Below are 21,396 nucleotides of genomic sequence, written 5' to 3' on the forward strand. Positions count from 1 at the left end.
TTTGAGGACTTCGTTCTCTATTACCAACGACTGATAATTGATGCTTTATCTGGCACACTAATCAAATGAGAAGGCAAGCTATTGTAAACACACCAATAATATCTAGTTTCTTGGAAAGGATCGACAATCAATTTGGATAGAAATGATATTAGGTTTTTTTTAATAAATCATAAAAACTTTATACACATACATCTAGAGGGTATGTATTTGTTTATAACGTCAATATCACAACAGATGTTTTAGTAGAAGGTAATGATCCTTCTACTTGTCATTGTGTCATAAAGAATAACGATAGTTTTAAAGTTGATAAATATATCATAGAACCCTATAATATATATCTATGATATATATAAAATTGAAGTGTTTTTATACTTAAAAAGTCAAGAGTAATCAAGGAAACCAAGGTTATAGCGGTAATCAAAAGAATGTAATCCAGGGACAAAGACCAGACATGGAAAACAGACATACACAACAAAGAACATGAAGTAACTAAAATCATGCATACAAAGTAACAAAAGTAAATGAGCAACTCGGACTCCACTAATACCTGGGAGCATGGACCATGTGCATCGGTAGGGTAAGCGTCCTCTGCTTATCTAGAAACACCAGCCGAGTTGCTCATAAAAAGTCAAGTCCGGGGTAGACAAACGAGGAAAGGAAAACTATGACCTACTGTTACCTAAATACAATTTACTAGTTTTTTTAGTACTCATTGCTTGTGGCAATTTCAGTTATTTTAATTATTGTAATAGTGCAAGTCCATATAAATTCTAGCCACTGCCCATGGTACAGGCGATTCATAGTGTAGAAATCCCACCGTACAAACGGTGCTATTTTGTTCTACATATGCAGTACTTTTATGTACTTTATGTAAGAAAAGTGCTTTCTTTATTTGTGCTTTCTGTATTTCGATTTACCATTGAGGTGGTATTACATTTCATTTCAAGAGTATTCCTTTCTTTTATTAATGCATATTTTTACGCCACCAGAAGGCATGACAAATGGAATCCAAGGAAGCCAGAATAAAAACAATATCAAAATAATGTTAATCTGAAACTGCACATCGATATAAAAAAAAATCAGAATGAGCAAGAGACTTTTTGCGCATTGTGTAACTTTTGTGTAAATTCATTTTTCGATTAACAGATTTCCGTTCCTAAGCCTTTGTAGTACTCCTTGTTAGAATAGTTTGATTTGTATACATATATTGCCATGTATATTCCAGCTTTTATATATGAAACATATTATATTGATTTTTATTCTGACTGATTTATCAATGTAAAAGGTTGAATGAGTTCCGTGTCGTAATGTCATTTTTTTTTTCATTTTACTGTTATATTCTATAAATAAATCTGTAAAACTACACAATATTTTTTTTGGTTTTTCGGGGTTTTTTTTTGGTTTTTTTGTTGTTTTTTTGTTGTTTTTTTTTTATTTTTTTGTTGTTTTTTTTGTTTTTTTGTTTTGTTTTTTTTGGTTTTTTTTGTGTTTTTTTTGTGTGTTTTTTTTGTTTTTTTTTTTTTTGTTTTGTTTTGTTTTTTGTTGTTTTTTTTATGCATATTCACCTATTCACCAAAACGAAAAATACCGTGGAGAAAATTTAATGACTGATATTTTTCCATCATTTGAAAGGGAAGCCATTATCTCCGATAATCCCTGAGTATACTTTTGTTGAGTTTTTCGGAGTTCTCGTTCTGTTCATGGTAGTAAAATCAACATGATATAATCCAAATTTCTGTGTGAAACCACTTCCCCACTCAAGGTTGTCCATCAAGGACCAAGCCATGTACCCTTTCACATTTACACCGTCTACCTTGTATGCTGTAAATGAAATACAGATGCATGTCAATTTCTAAACATTAATCACATAAAGGGTTCAAAACTCCAATATATTTCAGGTTTTTGAAAGATACTTCAGATGCATGTCCTAGTCCCAAACTTTTTTATGTTCTTACAATTAGGCTTCTGGAACAGAATTATGCTGCTACCAGATGGAAATAATCACTACAGAAGCTTTATAGATTGTTACGGTGTATCGATCTGCACCATGAAAACTGATTTGTTCAACGAACACACGATAAACGATGCACGAACGCTAAAATGAGAAACGTGAACGTCTCAAGGAGTGTACCTACCGGTGCATCTGGTCCATGCTCCGAGTTGTTAGTGGAGTCCGAGTTGCTCATTTGCTTTTGGTACTTTGTATGATTTTAGTTACTTTATGTTTTTTTTGTTGTGTTTGTCTGTTTTTCGTGCCTGGTCTTTGTCCCTTGATTATATTCTTTTCATTTCCGCTAGAATTTTGGTTTCCTTGGTTACTCTTTCCATATTGTTTTTTTTTAATTTAAAGTAATCTCCAGCACAACTGGTAAATTCTGCAAGCGTTTATTCTTTTCTTGATTATCGTCTTTTTTTTCTGTTCGCATTTTGGTACACATATTTCAACGGTGTGACATCACAGAAAACATTTTATGATTATTTTGTAATTGCTTTTAAGTGTTGAGAGGAATGAAACAGAAGACATTCTTTACCCGTTCAATAATATGAAACAAAGCCAAAAAATTGCATACAACAATTTGATCTTAAACATTACCTTTCAACATTTCATTTATATAATTCCTATAAAACCAGATCCTGTCGTCGTCCTTCAAAGAATTGCCGTCATCTGAGAAGCCATTTTCGGTAACGTAAACTTCTGGAGAGTTATATCTGTCCTTGACCCACTTCAGAAGACGCCTCATTCCCCATGGATTTCCTCGTAGCCAACTTGCTGTAGATCTATAATCAAATATGTTGATTTAACCAAAATAATTTAATAAAATCCTAGTTAAGAATATAAACTTTTGGTCATCGGGCGAAGAAACCATGGACCGAGTGAGACTTTGTTGATTACTTTTGAAGCTTAATTTCAAAGACCTTTTTGTTTGAATTACGAAGCATTCTCCACGCATACCTGATACAAACTGCCATATGGAACTTTTTTCAATCAACATCAAGCCTTACTTTGCTGAAGAATGTCGTGTATGGTAATGGACTACTTTTAGGTGAGACAAATGTGTCTGCTTACAGTATGATTATACCAATCTCTTTTGCTCTTCATGCGGTGTTTTGAATGGTAAACAATTATTTTGTTTTTATAAGCTATTTCATGCTGAAAGAATGCTATTTTTCATCCACAGTTGATTATCCATAATAATCCAATATAAACTACATGAGATAAGAACGTTAATATATACTCTCTCCAGCATGGGCTAAATGAAACATCAATATCTTGGTCCCGTTCATAGTGTGCCTCATTTAGGCTTTGCTCTCTGTGTGCCACTAAGTTTGTTGTATAATGATTGATACCAATAAAGTCAGCGGCACCTAGAAACATTAAAAAGTAGATTGAAAGTGTCACTAATTCATCTGTTGAAAGTTCTTTGTTGTGATTGCTAAGGTCATTCATAATCAGCTGTGTTTAAATCACCGAGAACAAACCTTTTACATTGTCTTCAAATAGAAATGGTGCTTTTCACATTGTTCATAGATGGTATGTGATGGTGTTGAGTTGATTTGTTGGTCTTTATATACAGTTTCATTGAAGATAGAACATACATGAAGATATTTTGCCATAGCCTTTTATTATAAGAGAAAAGATATGGTGAATATATCAAACATTTGAAAAAATGTCTGCAAAAGGTTATCCATGGGTCTTCAACGAATGACAAAGAAACCTTAACATTACAAGGCAAGCTGCAGCTGGTCCCAAAACAACATTATAAACAGTTATAGCCAAATAGTTGCCCCTTTATACTCCATCCGGTAATAACTGAATACAATAAGACAGATTTGTATATTAAGTTGCCTAAGATATGTCATACCTTTATTTTGTTTTACTTCGTCAACTGTAAATAAAGGGAGCCTTGATTTTGCCAGTCCTTGTTTCAAGCTTTTTTCCTTAATCGTCCGCTTCATTACAGATGGATAATCGCCATTACCATAGATCGGGTTAGCAAACCAACCAAGTTTGAACTGCAAGGCACGTTCTGCCGCCGCACGGTCCCATAGTGTATCACGAAGAGGCTCTTTCCAGTCACAATCCAACGTAATACCAACTTTCCCTGTCATAGCAAATAGTCCAAAATAAGAAATGGACGTTTTGTAGATTGACAAAAAAACAGGATAGATGTGCGAGTAAGATGTAAAGTATCTTATAGTTCTCTGCGTACTTTTAACCAAGATGGGAAAGAATAATATCTATAGATTTTCAACTAATTTTCTTAGTTAAAAAAAGGACTTACATTTTTTTGGCACCATCTATAATTTTGGCTCACAAACTTGTTTTATAGGGACGAGTAATCAAGGAAACCAAGGTTATAGCCGTAATCAAAAGAATGTAATTCAGGGACAAAGACCAGACATGGAAAACAGACACACAAAAAAGAACATAAAGTAACTAAAATCATACATACAAAGAAACAAAAGCAAATGAGCAACTCGGGCTCCACTAAAAACTGGGAGCATGGACCAGGTGCACCGGTAGGGTAAGCGTCCTCTGCTTTTCTAGAAACACCCGCTGAGTTGATCATAAAAAGTATGTCCGGGGTAGGCAAACGAGGAAAGGGAAACTATGACCCGTTGATACATTATCAATTGGAATTGATAATGTATTGTTTTTCATAGATAAAATTTTTTTCTGCTGTAAACAATCGTTATTAAGCTCCTGATTTGTTCATGCTACGAATATTCATATATTTAACATGAAAAACACAATGACCACAATTTATCGGTATAAAGATCGTAAACTTATTCAGCTAATGAATATTGCCTTGACCCTTTTTCATAGTATGGTATGTTTTCTTCGGTGAAACCTGGTTACATGTAAACAGAACTCTTGACACTAGCAATCCGAATGCTCCTCCAAACAAGAGACTTCTTAAAGTCCCTAGATATCAATTTATTGAATTTATAACCTTGATACACCAAATATCTTTCTTAACGTATCTTTTTTAGTTCACAATATTTAGTTTTGACAAGTAACAAACAAATATTAATTTTGATTTGTAACAAAACAATTGACAGCATAATTCCTGGGTTAAAAGTAAATTTTATACATACCATTGAATTTTATACGTACCATGAAAATGTGACCGGAAGTGGTCATCATACGTGTGGTAAGCTTTTACATGCGCCCGGATTATATTGTGAGTAACGGTGTACACTGTAGTTCCGGGTTCTGCTGTTCCAGGGGCCATAACTCCGATACCATGCCCAAGCCAGCTCACAACAAACGGTTCATTGAATGTTATCCAAAGCTTAACCTAAGAGACAAATACCGGTATTGGGATCAACTATACAACTATTCAACTTCAAACATATATACAACTCTGCATAACCCGAAAACTTATTATAACCAGACAATTTTTACAGTTTTTTTTATATCTAATTGAAATGTTCTTGGACCCTTGGAAATCGAATCAAGTCCAAATTAAGGGGCTCATTTAGGTAGCTTTCACTGTAATTCATTGAGAACATAATGAAAATCTGTCAAAACTTCTTATATCAATTCCAGTAGACCATTAAAACATATAAAGATATGGCGCAAATGTAATAATGGAATTGCAGAAGCAGTGGTCGTCTGTAGTTTCGTCCGTTTAGAAATGTGTTATGTATTATCAATGTAAGATCAGTTTCGGGCCTTGCCAGGCGGAAATTAAGTAAAACGTGGTTACATTAAATGATAAATATGGTAAAATAAAAATCAAGTAAAAAGTAAACGTATTAAAATAAAATTTCGAAAAAAAATCGCGCACCTCTTCCACTTCCGCTTTCAAAAGAAAGTTCCTTATAAAGCGCAGCAATACCTATTTGGTGCATTTATGGTTGTCCATGACTTACCCGATCACCAAACATACTGAAACACAGCCGCGCGTAGTCGTTGAAATAGTCAATGAAAGATTCGCTCTTGAAACCTCCTCGGTCTTGTATCCCTTGGGGCAGATCCCAATGATACAAGGTGACCATTGGTTCTATATTGTTGGCAATGAGTTCGTTAATCAAATTATTGTAATAATTGATCCCTTTCTGGTTGACGGTGGCTAAGGTACCATCAGCTAGGATTCTGCTCCATGACAAAGAGAATCGGTAATGGGATACCTATGTAAATAAAACAAGTCCATGCAGTTCGGGAAATGATTTCATCAATCTCCTCCCGCAGTTAAAAAAAATCCATTCTTCTTCAACAGCAATATCTCTAACTAATTACTTTCGCTGTCCATGATGATCAGTGTACTTTACTACTGTGAAAAACGCACGTTTCGGTACTGAGTGCTAATGTGTTATCGCTTTGCAATATTACAGTTTGAGGACTTTTGAAGATTTGAAATCATAGGTCCTCCTTATTTGTTATTCAGTGTTGTGTATTGAAGGTCCACATATGTAAATGTAAATTCTAAAGTCCTTGCTCAGAAATGGTGATTCATGGACCTCGAACCTTCACTTATTTGAACCCCTGGTTATTTTAATATTCATTAATCTATTGATTCTATTTATCAACTGCATTTATTTGACTGAAAAGTGTAATTCATAATGTAACCGTTATATTTGAGCATCCAAAATACACTGACCATATATTTACTGGTCACTGACAGAATAAAACATTTCTGTTGATACGTCACGAAGGAAATTTACATTGCTTGTTAATTGTCAGGGTGTCGTCTTCTTCGGATAACAGGTATTGTTTTCCTTGCTAAAGACGTCTTTTTTGTTTAAAATGTCGTTACAATATAAAAGCAATAACAGTGTACAGACATGACAAACACTTTGATATACGAATTCAGCCCGAACCGATCAAATTGCTTGACACGGCCTCACATTTTCCCTCGATTTTAAATCTCACCCCTATATCACTATTTGTATTAAGCCTAGCTGGCCGAGCGGTCTTTATAGTCAAGTTTACATTAGAATTTGCGGATGCCATTTATTCCAAAACGATTTTTTTTTTTTTTTTGTTGTTTAAAGGAGTAAGATGGATAAAATGTAGGTAAATCTACATATCTATTTTTTGGTCGACCCGGCCAACCAAGAACATTTGATTCATACAAGGAAGTAATTGATTTTTAAAAATCCAAAAGCTTTATAATAACTTAATAACATATTGCCATGTCAAAAGACACATCAGCATTTTGTCGATCAATTTTGATATATTACACACAAAAAAATGTTAAAGCCAAAGAATGCGACTTATGTTAAAATTAAAATGACTAAAAATTAATAGTCAATACCAAATATAAATAACTTACACCTAATGACTTCAGCATCTGAACATCTTCTTTATATTTATGATAACTATCACAAGCTACATCCCCTGTTTGTTTCTGGGTGATCCGGCCCTGATGTGCAAAAGTGTCCCAAATACTTGGTCCTTTACCTGCAAGCATAAGTATTTTCTTTATATAAATCGAAACGTCAATAGATACATTTTATTCCATGTATATGCATTGGATGTATCTTTGGTTCAGCAGACATGGGTGAATAATAGGATAATTAATTAGAAAGAGTGAATAAGGAAAATGTTATCACGAGTGCCGAAGAAAGCCTAGATTTTACGAGTGTGCGGAACTTGCTCCACGCACGAGTTGAATCCTCAAGCGTTCTTGGCAAGAGTGGTCATATTTTGGTTATTTACAATAAACAATTGATTATCGTATTTATCATATAGATTATTGTCATAATTTATCGATATTTTCATTATAATTTTTTAATTCTATGATTATCGGATTAATATAAAAATTGTGACGTTTTGGCGGGAGAATGTCCGAGAGTAAAATTACCGAATTTATTTCACAGTGTGAAATATCGAAATTTATTACACTGGGAACATTCGGTAAATCACTGCTATCTTTATAATAATGTAGTTTTATCTGCTATTTTATGTGCATTTTGAAAAGAGAATATGCTGCCCTAATTATGTTTTTTTTTACATGATCAAGTTTGATCATGATCGTATATTAATTGTGAATTTTCTTGCATTGTTATTGATTAGAGAAGTGGCCCATGAAGATGGTTGGTGCGGTTTGCGGACTTTATCTTGGAATGTATTTTCAACATATATTTTATATAAAAATTACGAAACAGAAATTTGTGGAATGTTAGTATTGCGGTAGAGACAATATTATGTTGGTTTATGTAAGTTGTGATAGAGAGGTAAGTCATAAATAATTTTAAAAACAGGCATCATACCATCAGCATTCCAACCACCTTCTATCTGATAAGCAGAGGTAGCTGTTCCCCAAGCAAAGTCTTCTGGAAACTGTCCGTGGATAAATGTATCTCGGTCGTCAATATCTTTAAGGGGAGACAATCAGAAGACAAAAACGATAAATACGTAGATATAAAAATTTTAACACAAAATCGCTAAGACTGTCAACTTAAAACAAAGAAGCAGACAAAATAATCTCCTGAATGGTGAACTTACCACTCTTAAATACTTTGACACTCTAAAACTCACTTTACATGTACTTTTATTTGATATTTCTTCAATATAATACACTTCTACGAAAGTATTACTTTTTCCGATTAAATAACTAAATCAGGTTAAAAGCAAGGTTAAAATATGAAAACAGGTTATTATTGATAATTCGGTAAAAACACTGACTATGTTCAAGCATATATGCGAACATTACATAATACAAATAATGAAATTTTCATATAAAGTAGCAATATTTGAAAACCAATTCTTAAAACATGATATTCACACAATCTCCTCTGGTGTAATCACCATAAACAAACCACTATTTAACTGAAGTGTAAGTATATGTAAGAATCAGGCAAAATGGAAAAAAAATCTGAAACACACATGTCAAAGCCCCACTGATCTAACAATGTTATATTCCTAAAGGATACTTTCTCTTTTCTGAAAAAATAATAATTTGATCTCTGCATCACTGGCTTTGCACATAAATTGTTCAATAGAATGTTAGAAAAATGAGGTTTCTGACAGAGTTATCTGCCCATTAAATGTTTATTTTGAGTGCATTTCAATGAAATTGTAACTCAATTGTCAAGCATGATATGGACAATTTTATCCGTTTCCCTTGTATGTATGATTTTAGTTACTTTATGTTCTTTGTTGTGTATGTCTGTTTTCCATGTCTGGTCTCTGTCCCTGGATTACATTCTTTTGATTACAGCTATAATCTTGGTTCCCTTGATTACTTTTGAATCCGATGGTGCATATAGTCGATTTAAACTTTCAAAATAGTGGGGTTTTATACCATGTTTCACCCAGTGCTGTGGCCTGTGCCTACAAGGACTGACACTTAATAAAACGTTCTAGTGTATCAGTTACATCTATTTTCGTATATATTTAAATGCCGTGAGGTCTATAATTTTGAAACAAATGAAAGTGTTAAGTAGGTAAATGATTGCCAATACTACATCAGTTTTCAAAGAACCCGATGTAGCAAAAACATTGTCTACTATACATGACACATATGTTGTCGTACCAGCAGACAAAGCCCAAAACAACATTGTTTTGTCTGCAAAACGTTTTACATCTAATGTTTATTATCAGAGGTAGACGTAGAAAATATTAGCAGTGATAAGACGTATACTGCTACCACACTCTCCAAAGAAGAGATTGTGGAACACCATCAACAAACGGTCGGCATTCCTATGGGAACAAATTGTGCCCCTCTACTTGCTGACCTTTTCCTACATTCTTATAAAGCTGACTTTATAAATGTTTTGATCCGAAAGAAAGAATATCATTTAGCAAGATCCTTTATTCTCAGTTTCCGCTATATAGATGACGTACTACATGTACCTTTAAACAATCCTAATTTTGGAGATTTGATACATCGCATCTACATTTGTACCCCAAAGAACATCAGATAGAGAATAATACATACCCCGTGAAGCCCCATATCTTGACCTACACTTAGAAATCGACGGTAAACTTTACGACAAATGTAATGACTTTTCATTCAGAATAGTCAACTTTATGTTCATCTGTGGCAACATCCCTTCAGCACCTGCATATGGCGTGTTCATATCACAACTCATACGTTATGCCAGAGCTTGCCGAAACTACGCAGACTTTTTATATCGCGCTAAAATTCTAACAAGTAGGCTTCCGGAACACGGTTATGTTGCTACAAGATTGAAGTCAACACTACAGAAGTTTCATGGTCGTCGTCATGTACTCGTGGATCGTTACGGTATATCCAACTACGCTACGAAAATAAATTTATTCAACATGTCATAATTTTCCTTTCCTCTTTCGACTACCCCGGACTTGACGTTTTATGAGCAACTTGGTGGATGTTTCTAGAAAAGCAGAGGACGCTTACCCTACCGGTGGACCTGGTCCATACTCTCGTTTTTTAGTTGAGTCCGAGTTGCTCATTTGCTTTTGTTACTTTTTATGTATGATTTTAGTTGCTTTATGTTCTTTGTTGTGTATGTCTGTTTTCCATGTCTGGTCTTTGTCCCTGGATTACATTCCTTTGATTACCGCTATAACCTTAGTTCCCTTGATTACCATTTGAAATGCGTTATACATGCGGAAACGTCGAAAACGTCTAAATAAAGCAAAAACGTCATTTATAACATACGTTACTCGAGCTTTTCCGGTGATTTTATTTGCCGTAGTTTAATGCTTATTTGACTACTTTTTCTTTTCCCTGCTCCCTATCCGTCGTATTCTTCGGCTGTTTTGTTTTTTTGTTTGTAATTGTGTTGTTGTTGTTTATTGTTGTTTCTTTCTTTCTTTCTTTTTTTTTTTTTTTTTTGCTTTGTTTCTTTGTCCGTTTTATTCATTTTGAGTCATATCAGTCATATCAATTGCATAAACGAGTTTTCATATATCTTTGATAGTACTGTACCTTGTCTGACGTATCTCTTGTTCCATGTCCTTGGAAAACCATTGTATTTTATCATGTCTGTATAAAAATGGGCTGAAGCTTTGGGGGTTCTTGGTCTGTCGGCCCGTTCATAGTCAACTTTAAACAGACCGAATTTTTCAGAGTACCCTGCTCTCCATTCGAGATTATCCATAAGAGACCAGGCGGTGTACCTTTTAACGTTCGTACAGTTATCAAGTGTAATAGCTAAAAGGAATATTTATACATATCTTTTATTTTATTTTATGCATATTTTTATATCAATAAATATGACAGTGATATTCTGCCTTACAGATACATTTCAAAAACACGTGTTAAACACTAATATTGAAGATTGTTCACTACTGTGAACACGGATGTTGGTTTAATCAGTTAGTATACTTAGACTGATCACGTGGTTGAATTCAAAGAAAATAAATAAAAACAAACATATTTGGGAGTGCTCCTTTTAATTTAATTTGTCAATTTACGATTTTCCTTCAGGAAATGGTTCCATGGAATTATATTGATATTTGTAGGAGCCTTTGTTGTGGTGCACGTTACTTCCTGTTTGTAGGAGCCTTTGTTGTGGTGCACGTTACTTCCTGTTTGTAGGAGCCTTTGTTGTGGTGCACTTTACTTCCTGGTTTGATATATCTATTGGCGTTGAAGGATTGGTGTTGTTTGAGCAGTGGACGGTTATAATTGCAAACATCATATCTAACAACTTTGAATAAAATAAAAGACACCTATTGCATGGAACCGTGCTCTTCCATCGTGTAACCTCATATAGAAATATTTATGTTTAACGATATGTTAGGGTTAAATATAATTATAACTCTATTTTTTAAACCATTTAAGACGTCCGTCTGAAATGGAACCGAATATTTGTAAAATTAAATAAATAAATAAACTCGGAAGGGGAATCATTAATGGAAAAGTGAACTTTCGAAAGTTTGGGGATCCTTATTTTTGTTAAAACATGACAAAATACCATACAAATGTCTTTTTACTTGAATGAAATATAATGGACATTGTTTTTGTAAACAGTGACAAATAAAGAAAACATTCCAGATCGTTTAAATAAATCTTATTAAAAACCACACACGATTAGGCTTAATTAATACGAAAACAAGTTCGATGACGCATATTTTTTTTTCAAATATCATCACTGACAAAAAACAAACGGAGAATTTACAGACTGACAACTATAGGTATATTCAACTATTGTTCAATAAGATAAAAATTGTACCTTTCAGAAGCTCATTGATATATGCCTTATAGTAATCAATCCTGCCTTGGTCAGTAAGATCACCACAGTCTGAAAAGCCATTCTCTGTGATATAGACGTCGGTTGTTGGATATTCCTTCTTTATCCAGTTCATTAATTTTCTCATTCCCCATGGGACTACTTTTAGCCAACCAGATTTTGCACTGTTTATAGAAAAGGTAAAAATCGAATAAGATAGCAATGATGACTTATATATCAATGTCACACAAGAACAAAAGATACAAAATGTATTGCAGTTTCCAGTTACCAAACAAATATAAAAAGGATGTTACCTGTAATGTTAACGCTCCAAAAGAAGTTTGATTTAGTGTCCTTACATTTGATTTACAAAACAAAGTTTTAACGGTTATTTGTTTGATGCTATACAATAAAACATTTACTTAAAAGATTTTTCCATCTGCTGGATAACGATGCTGAATTGTATCAATTTAATATGTGAATAACATGTAGAAAACACTCTACTAAACCCTGTTAATGTTGAATTATGAGGTTTCGAGATAAGTAACACAATCAGCACTATCTATAAAACGACAAATCAAAATGTAGTACATATATGTCAAGAAATCGGCGAAATTGTCTTCCTTGGAAAGAGATTTTGAAAAAGAATGTATTAAGTTGATATGTTCATAGTCCAGGTGTCAAAATGTCTCATCTAATATCTCACCCTATACTTGACAACAACATTGCTTTTACATGAATAAATATTTATCAACAGCAATCGAACTATTCAGACAGACAGACAGACTGATACATGTACATACAAATATTAAAACTCACGGCCAGTTCAACAGACATACAGATATTGATCATAATAGACACTAATAAATGTTAATACGTTTGTTTTGTTTTAACAGAAAATTATTTCAATATAAGAAAGACAATATATGAAGACAAATATAAAATTACGTTTTCCAGTTAGGATCTTCCGATTCGTCGGTGTCTGGGTCTTGTGCCAAACTTGGCCAATCGTTGTGTGGATTGTTGTAAATATATCGTGATGTGTAGTGGTTTATACCCATGAAGTCAGCAGAACCTGTATTCATAGAATTCAATTTAAGTCAATGTTGAATATCATTGTTCTCGTTGCTGTTATTGCTTTTTTTAGTATTTTACAAAGTAGATGCAAGCACTCGTTTTCAATTAAAAATTGTACCATAAACATTAAAACGGGCATTTTAGATCCTTTTTACATGTACTTGATCATGTTTTCCTATATAAACGTACCGGACATAAAGGGTTAAATGTCGAATACGTATAATAAGTTTTCTGCAATACGTGGGTGTTGGGTTGGACCAACACTATTTTTGGCTAATTTTTAACGCATAGGTGGTTTAATTTTCTAATTGACAAATGGAAATGAACATTCAATTTTCTTTTTATAAACCACGGACATGGATTGAAGAATACTTCCTGGTTCATTCCACTAACCAGTATTGAAACTCAAATGACTAGGTGACATAATGATGTTATTTGTAGACCGCCATAGAAGTAACACTATTCATGAATGCAGTAGCACCCTTTTATAATACAAAATGTACTATCAAACCTTTTATCATCTTTTTCTCCTCATCTGTAAATACTGGAAGTCTTGACTCCGGAAGCTTCTGTATTCGGCTCTTTTCGGCAACTTTCGTTTTCATAATTTCAGGATAGTCTCCATTTACGTAAATGGGATGGGCATATACGCCTAAATCGAACTGCATTTTTCTTTCCGATGCATCTCTATCGGCATTTGTCTGCGTTTTGGGTTCCTTCCAATCAGTACTCAATGAAATGCCAATTTTGCCTATAATTCAGATAACTCCATAATCATTTCCAATTATGTTGGTTTAGGTTTTCAGTGTTATCTTTTCAGCAAAAGTGTTGAACTTTCCTGTATCTTTCACAAAATGCAATGTCTCTTAAAATTTAACCCAATCAGGGTGAATGAAATATTCAATACGTTTGTTTAGATACTACGCTAGTGTTTCCGCCCTCTTATTTTCTGAAACAGCTGCGAGAAAATGCGATGTTTTTTTTGCTGTTCATTTTATAATACAACCCCAAAATCACCAACCTGTTAAGTAGTTTTTACTGTAAGAATAATGCCAATTCTGTAATATGTGACCCACACCCAAAAAGCTTCACATTTTTTTTTAATTTTTGTTATTAAATTGCTTCATAGGTCTAAATGTATAATCATTCATTCCAATCTCTTTGCTCTTAGGAGATAATACACATTGAAAATCTAATAGTTTCTTTTGTTGCTTAGTACATTCTATTTAATTTTCATTTCCTATGAACAAGGCTTATATGAAAAGCTGCATGTTAATATCTGTTCACCACAACATTTTTAATAAAATATCAAAAATAAAAATACGTAGGCTTAATTTCAAACCATGAATCACATTTTGTATGATTCTTATACGGAGTGCTTAATTCTAGGCAAAATCAAATGGTATTGTCAAAAACGAAATTCCCAATAACAAGTCGCAATAGTAGATGAAAACAGGATTGTTGGAACCTTAGCAATGGTCCTAACTTGGTACGTACATTCCCAATGAGAATGGATTTTATTACGCACCAAACTTCCTGCTTCCCATACGGTTAAGAAACAAAGTATTTCTTGATATTAAATACAAAATATGTTTTAGGCAGCGCGTGTGACGTATTCTGTCTTTTAGGCAACGATGCCGCATAATGAAGTAAAAATAGCTGATTTTAGCTCTGGCATACCTTAACAAATAAGGAATATAAAATTATATGCAGGGGTTGATTGATTATTTATGGGCAAGAAAACACATATTATTTCATTATCAACATCGTATCGTTTGTCATATTTTTGTACTGAGATAACTACTGTCCTCAAATTCCAGGTGAATGTATGAAAACTATGCGGAGGAAGCTGTGTTAATTGTCTCTTTGATTTCTAGTTCTGAATGATATATGGAAACCATTATCCAAATTTAGGATTATTAATGGCGAGGTCATTATCAATATGTCAAGTTGTGAAATTAAGGAATATATCTTCAGTAACCTTCTTGTTTTTTTCAAAAGAATGAAAGAAACTATGATTCATAACCGAACAATGTATTTCCTGTTGTGGTGAAGAACTATGGTTATTTCAATGTCGATTAATTAACAGTAATGCATAAATTGTATATACCTTTCTTTACACTGACAATAAACAAAATTAGTATTCAAAATTAAGTTTCCCTTCAAGGTTAATTAGTATAAGACATATTTGAAAGGTCTGACGAGGAGATTGAATGCATTTTATTTCTTTATACCAAATTCCAGCATGTTAAAGACATGTACAATTTGAATATAACAATGGACAGGGATGAGACAGATTAAAATGAGTGCATTTTTTACATAAAAAAGCTGACAAAGTATGCTTTAAATTTTGCTGGTAAAATTAATAGAATTAAGTAGCAGTCTTTATAAAAATCAGACAGGAAATGATTAATGCATGACAAAAACCAATCAACATTACTTCTTATTCAGAATCAGTTACATACCACATAACCAGTCTTGGTTTTTCATATCGGTGTCGCGCTTTTGAGATAAAATTCATACAGACTGTACATGAAATAAGCATTTTTCTTGATTTGGTTCGATTTGGTTGATTTTAGCGTGAGATGAATATTTGATTTTTTTCTAAAGTGCAGTTCTGAATATAATAAAATATAGCATCTGAAGACCGGAAAATCATTTTTTGATTTTTTTGTTCTATAGGTTTTTCGACACCATGAATCATCTTACCATAGGTAGTGTTTGAATTTTATATGGACTGGTACTTAAGTAGTTGTCCACCATAGATCCAGGCAAATCTTATCGAAAGTGAGCACATATTTATAGTTGAAATATAGGTATTTTTATGATAAAACGTCCAACTATTTGGTTTATGGGTCATATGGAGTGGGGATAGTGTATGGAGGAAGTGTGTTGAGGTTGAAAAAATTAGCTTATTTTTACGTATCAATTCGTATGAAACATATATATTAAAATATTGAATTATAACAGTTTAAATGTTGAAGAATGTAAACAAATATATTTCAATTTGATAATATAAAAAATTGATGAAGGGAAAGCTTAGAGGATTTATGTGGGAGTGAAGATTTTTTTAGGGAAAATAGGATAATCTGTTCGCGAAATTGAGAAGAGAACAATATGGAATAGGGGAGTTTATGGTGTAAAGGAGAAGTTCATACCATTCAAGACCTGCACGTTATCATTCGGAAATTTTTAAATGGAATGTACCATGATTTCCAATAAATGCCTTATAGTGAAAAATACTTGAGGCTAAAGTTTAAATAACTTTTTTTAATATTCACAAAATGTGCATTCTTTTGAATCTCCGTTCATAAATATGTTTCCTAGTGGCGGGAAAAATCAGTGGAATGTACATTTTGTAAAGGGGGTACCTCTGTTTTAATAAGAATATCACCAACCGTTTTGCCTAATTTTTTTTTTATTAACAAACGACATGAAAAGAAAATAATTTGTTATCTTACGCCTTAAAATTATCCCCATGAACGATTTTTTGGTGGACAATAATATTTACTTAAAAATAAATAGGACTAACCGTTTTGGCTTTCAAATTCTCTTTTATAAGTGCGGTAAGCTGTAGCATGGGCCCTAATGATATTGTGGTTCACAATGTAAGGAGCCACAGCAGGGTTATATATTCCAGGAGCAAATGTTGCCGTTCCATACCCCAGCCACGATACTACCCCAGGTTCGTTCAATGTTATCCAACTTTTTACCTAAAATTGAAATAAAAGATATAATTATAGAAATCTTTTATATGCATTTAGTTGCCTTGATAAGAAATTTACGTCTACGACCGATGAAGATATTGGGGTAAAGAAGCGGTTATCAGTCTTGCTGTGGTAATAGATTCACTAACCCATGCTTTGTCAATTAAAATACGAGCATAGGTTTATTCTATAATTTGTTTTAAAACAGAGCACAGTTGAACTGAATGTTCATTACCCAAATATATCGATTTAATCACAGTCACTGAAAAAAAAACAAATGTTTCTGTTACACCTAAAATCTCGGTAGTAACACCCACTTGTGACATCAAACGTTCAAAGCGGCCGATTCGATGCGATCCTAATGACGAATTATTTTATTTGCCTGTGTATACTTTCCCCATGCATGTCTATTTGTAAAATCAAAAGAACAAGTAAATATGCGCACCGATTTGTTTTGGAATAATAGTACGGTATCTACTATTTTGTATTATAAGAGCCTAGATACATGTATACTATTAAAATCATCTTGGATTTTTTTTATGAGATATGATCTATATGTTTATCATGTGAATGTTTAACGCTTCAGAACATTTAACCTACAAATGTTGTTACGAGGTAGTTTAACACGTCCTAATAGAGATAATTACAGCGCTACACGTACCTCAGAGACAGGCTAAAATTTCCAAAGTTTATAAAAGAAGTTAACTATTAAAACAGACAAAATGAGGATAAAAGTGGAATCGCACTATGTCTATAACTATATATTTTGATAAAAGCTTCAAGTTATTTCTACAAATACTGTCGTCGGTGAATTTTTATATTTTTCAGCATGGAAAGGATCAGAAGCATACAGTATCTTAAACGGTGTTTTCAAGAATCGCATCTGGTTAAAATTCTGGTTTAGATTATTTGACTGGACAAGACTAGACACGTGGTGAACACTTCTTACAGCATAACATATAAAAGTTGTAACATTTTGAACTGAAACTCATCGTTCAATCAACACCGTCTTTATGTTTTGTTTTTTTTTTTTTTTTTTTTTGTAAAACCTTTAACTATTTTAATACGATCTCAGATTGTTTTGTGACAACGAAGTATTTTTTTTCTTTTGAATCTGATTAAAATCCAAACCTTTACACGTAGGAGTTAAAAATATGTAAAAAATGTACCTATGATTTTTAATATTGCCTAAACTTATCAAATTATACGACATATACATCTACACTCCTGGGGACGTCCATGTTTCCTATTTTAGCGTTCGTGCATCGTTTATCGTGCGTTTGCACATCGTTTTGCGTTCTTTTAAACGCACGATAAACGCAGGACAGAAACATTCGTTTAAACGCTCCTAGCGTGCGTTTAAACGAATGTTTCCGTCGCACGATAGAAGCGTTCGTTTACCGTGCGTTTGGTGAGCGTTAAGCGTGCGTTTGGGTATCGTGCGTGCGGGAAACCTAAACTTCATAAGAAGTGTATATACATTGGCAAATATTTTTCAAGTGAAATTCATGCTAATCGAGCTTCAAGTGAAATTCACATGAAATTAACATGATTTTCATATGAAATTCACTAAACACGAATTTCATGGGAACATTTCATGTTAATTTCATGTGAAGGTTCCATTCACCCGAATTTCATGTGAACGCATATAGTTTATTTGCTCAATGCGGGGGAAAATCATGCGAAATTCGTGTCAAAATCATGTGAAATAATTTTTTTGTGTATATATACCTTATTCCCATATTCCCTGAACATTTCCCGAGCGTAAACATTGAAATAGTTGACGATACTATCATTTAACCATCCACCAGTGTCGTTCAATGTCTGGGGTAAATCCCAGTGATATAGCGTCACCATTGGTTCAATATTGTACTTCAAGAGTTCGTCTATCAACTTATGGTAATATTGGATTCCTTCTGAGTTTCTGGATGATGGAGTACCATCAGGAAAAACTCTGCTCCAGGAAATTGAAAACCGATAGAAGTCAACCTATTAAAATTGTCATTATTATCATAATTATAATGAATGGTTTGCAATTATAAATCAGAGAGAAATACTTATTTAAAAATTGGCAGACTATTAAAGAGTTAAATGGCAACAGATAAACACTTTTACAGGGTAGTCTCTTCTCATTGTCCAAAAATAAATTGACAAGAATACTTAAAAGTGGTACATATTTCAATATAATTATATTGTGTGCTATTCAATCAAAACTACCTGAATATTTACGATACAACAACGCAAAAGGCTGAGTAGTTCCGAACGGTAGCATGATGGGATAGAATGATAAATGCTTGCACATTATTTGAGTATTAAAAGTCATAATACTAGTGCAAAGTAGTTTTAATTTGTTCGATTCAATTCAAACATTGTATGGCATTCTGGGTATTTATATTGTTCATGACTATCCTGGTTGGGTACATTTAAGACGTATTTTGCGAATGCGTTGCGACCGCGCAACGTTGTTTTCAATGACGGAAGTTGAATTTCTGTGTTGGTCTCTTTCCACCTTTTATGATGGAACTTACACCAAGACTTTTCAGCATTTGTACGTCTTCTTTATATTTATGATACGAGTCGGCAGCAATGTCACCATTGTGGCATCTGTAAGCCATACATTGATGTAGAAAAGTATCCCATATACTTGGTCCTCTTCCTGAATTGAAGATAGGAATACGTTCAGACGACAGATCGTTAAATATATACAACAGAAATAGAAATTTTAACAATTTTGACAATATAGATTGTTATTCATTGGAAGCTAAAAATACATTTCGGTAAAAGTATTATCTTACAAAAACAGTTAAGATCAAAAGAACTTACATAGGTTTTTGAACAGGTGATGTTGGAAGAATGTCCGTATTTGTGTTGTCATTTATTAACATGAATTTAATTATTTTAGGGGTTGGGCCTATTCTAAGGGGCATAACACTTGTAAATCATCGGTACGCTTGTGTAAACCATTTTAACTAAATTTCATGTTAGCATCTGATCAAATATGATTAATTTTATTATGTTTCAAATGAATGCGCTACATACTTTGATGAAGTTGAGTCTGGTATGAACATGTCAATAGTTTCGGATTTAATATCCCTTAAACTGGGTCTGCCTCCGTACGGTCATATCTTTATGAAGCTCAGAAAAGAAGACACGTGTACTGATAACAATATTTATTGCCGACAGTGATTACATAACATACACGAACAATCATTGGAGACCCTACATGGAAACAGTCACTGGAGACCCTTCATGGAAACAATCATTGGAGACCCTACATGGAAACAGTCATTGGAAACCCTACATGGAAAGAGTCATTGGAGACCCTACATGGAAACAGTCATAGAAGATCCTACAGGGTACCAATCATTGGAGACCCTAAAGAGAAACAATCTTGAAATAGAAAAATATCTGTGGAAAAACTTTCACTTTCAGATTTTAGTGGAGGCCGAGTTGTTCGTTTGCCTTTGTTACTTTGTATGTATGATTTTAGTTACTATATGTTCTTTGTTGTGTGTGTCTGTTATAAAATTACTTAATTAAGTAAATGGCAGTGCGTGGAACCTGGTAAAAATAAAACACCACACTGGATATGTATAGATATATTGTACTCCATATTTAAAACTGAATCTTAAATTTGATACAACGTGATGTGAAAAATTAATTGGAAAGAACTGTAAAAGAACCATTTTAAAATAGTGTAGATACCTCTACCTAAAACAAATTGTCCTAACATTGTATTGATATTCTCTCTATGGTGAAGATATACAGCAGTAAGTTATTTCCTTAAGTGAAGAATGAAATATTATCATTTCGAAGGGTTTTGTTTACATTGTTGTTTCATAAGAAGATTTTACAAATCGGAGAGTGGTCTATATTTTTCCAAAAAAAAACGTAAATGTAATTGTAACAATCAGTAATGACTTCACAATACTATTTTAGAATAAATATCATAACTAATGACGACTAATTCTTACAAATATATGCATATAAAAGATGAAATATAAAAGAAAAAGCAAAAGAGGAAATAATGACTGACCTCCATCCTTCCACCCTCCTTCTATTTGGTATGCTGCAGTTGCCACTCCCCATTTGAAATCCGAAGGAAAATTTCCGTAGTAAAACTCGTTTTCTATCGGTAGTGAGATTCCATTTTGGATCAAGAACTGAAGACATACAATTGTGACAAACATTATGCTCGATATGGTTTTCTATTACGGCTCCTTTTTAGATTCGTGACATAAAACTGCAAAATATATTTTTTATGTAACACCGATCACACCAATCTCTAGTGTTGAAACCAATGGATAAGGTGTCCTTGACAGGTAAACGAGGGTAGACTTATCTCGCACTCACAAATTCTCGTTCAGATAGGGGGTCTGAAAATTATATAGCCGTAAAGCATTGTAATGTAGTATAATATGAATGATATTAAAGTTGTAATATCATACTAGCTAATAATTGCCAAATTTGAAAAGATATATACATTTTTGAATGCCAA

The 21,396-nt window shown here is 33.3% G+C and overlaps 1 protein-coding gene across 1 annotated transcript; it reads right to left on the minus strand.

The window, feature by feature from the left end:
* Nucleotides 1–1,585: 1,585 nt before the first annotated feature.
* Nucleotides 1,586–21,222, minus strand: LOC148598564 (lactase/phlorizin hydrolase-like). The gene is made up of 16 exons (XM_088560867.1): nucleotides 20,935–21,222; nucleotides 19,427–19,554; nucleotides 18,630–18,887; nucleotides 16,724–16,904; nucleotides 13,703–13,942; nucleotides 13,063–13,189; nucleotides 12,118–12,299; nucleotides 10,869–11,093; nucleotides 8,224–8,328; nucleotides 7,284–7,411; nucleotides 5,881–6,138; nucleotides 5,120–5,303; nucleotides 3,864–4,103; nucleotides 3,237–3,366; nucleotides 2,594–2,778; nucleotides 1,586–1,821 (listed from the first exon to the last, which is right to left on the minus strand). Exons 1-16 carry the CDS (start codon nucleotides 21,086–21,088, stop codon nucleotides 1,622–1,624), a joined length of 2,925 nt encoding a protein of 974 aa, XP_088416993.1. The 5' UTR covers nucleotides 21,089–21,222; the 3' UTR covers nucleotides 1,586–1,621.
* Nucleotides 21,223–21,396: the final 174 nt, after the last annotated feature.

The sequence above is a fragment of the Perna viridis genome, chromosome 14 (assembly GCF_037379345.1).
Source record: "Perna viridis isolate PV_CMFRI_1.1 ecotype Kerala chromosome 14, ASM3737934v1, whole genome shotgun sequence".
Taxonomy (NCBI): Eukaryota; Metazoa; Mollusca; class Bivalvia; order Mytilida; family Mytilidae; genus Perna; species Perna viridis.

Excerpts from the sequence above, each read along its gene's own strand:
- LOC148598564 (XM_088560867.1), bottom strand. The coding sequence starts at position 21,088 with ATGTTTGTCACAATTGTATGTCTTCAGTTCTTGATCCAAAATGGAATC. Across the intron at positions 19,555-20,934 it reads AGGAGGGTGGAAGGATGGAG|GAAGAGGACCAAGTATATGG; the intron begins GTCAGTCATTAT and ends TCTTCAATTCAG. Across the intron at positions 12,300-13,062 it reads GAAGATCCTAACTGGAAAAC|TGCAAAATCTGGTTGGCTAA; the intron begins GTAATTTTATAT and ends TTCTATAAACAG.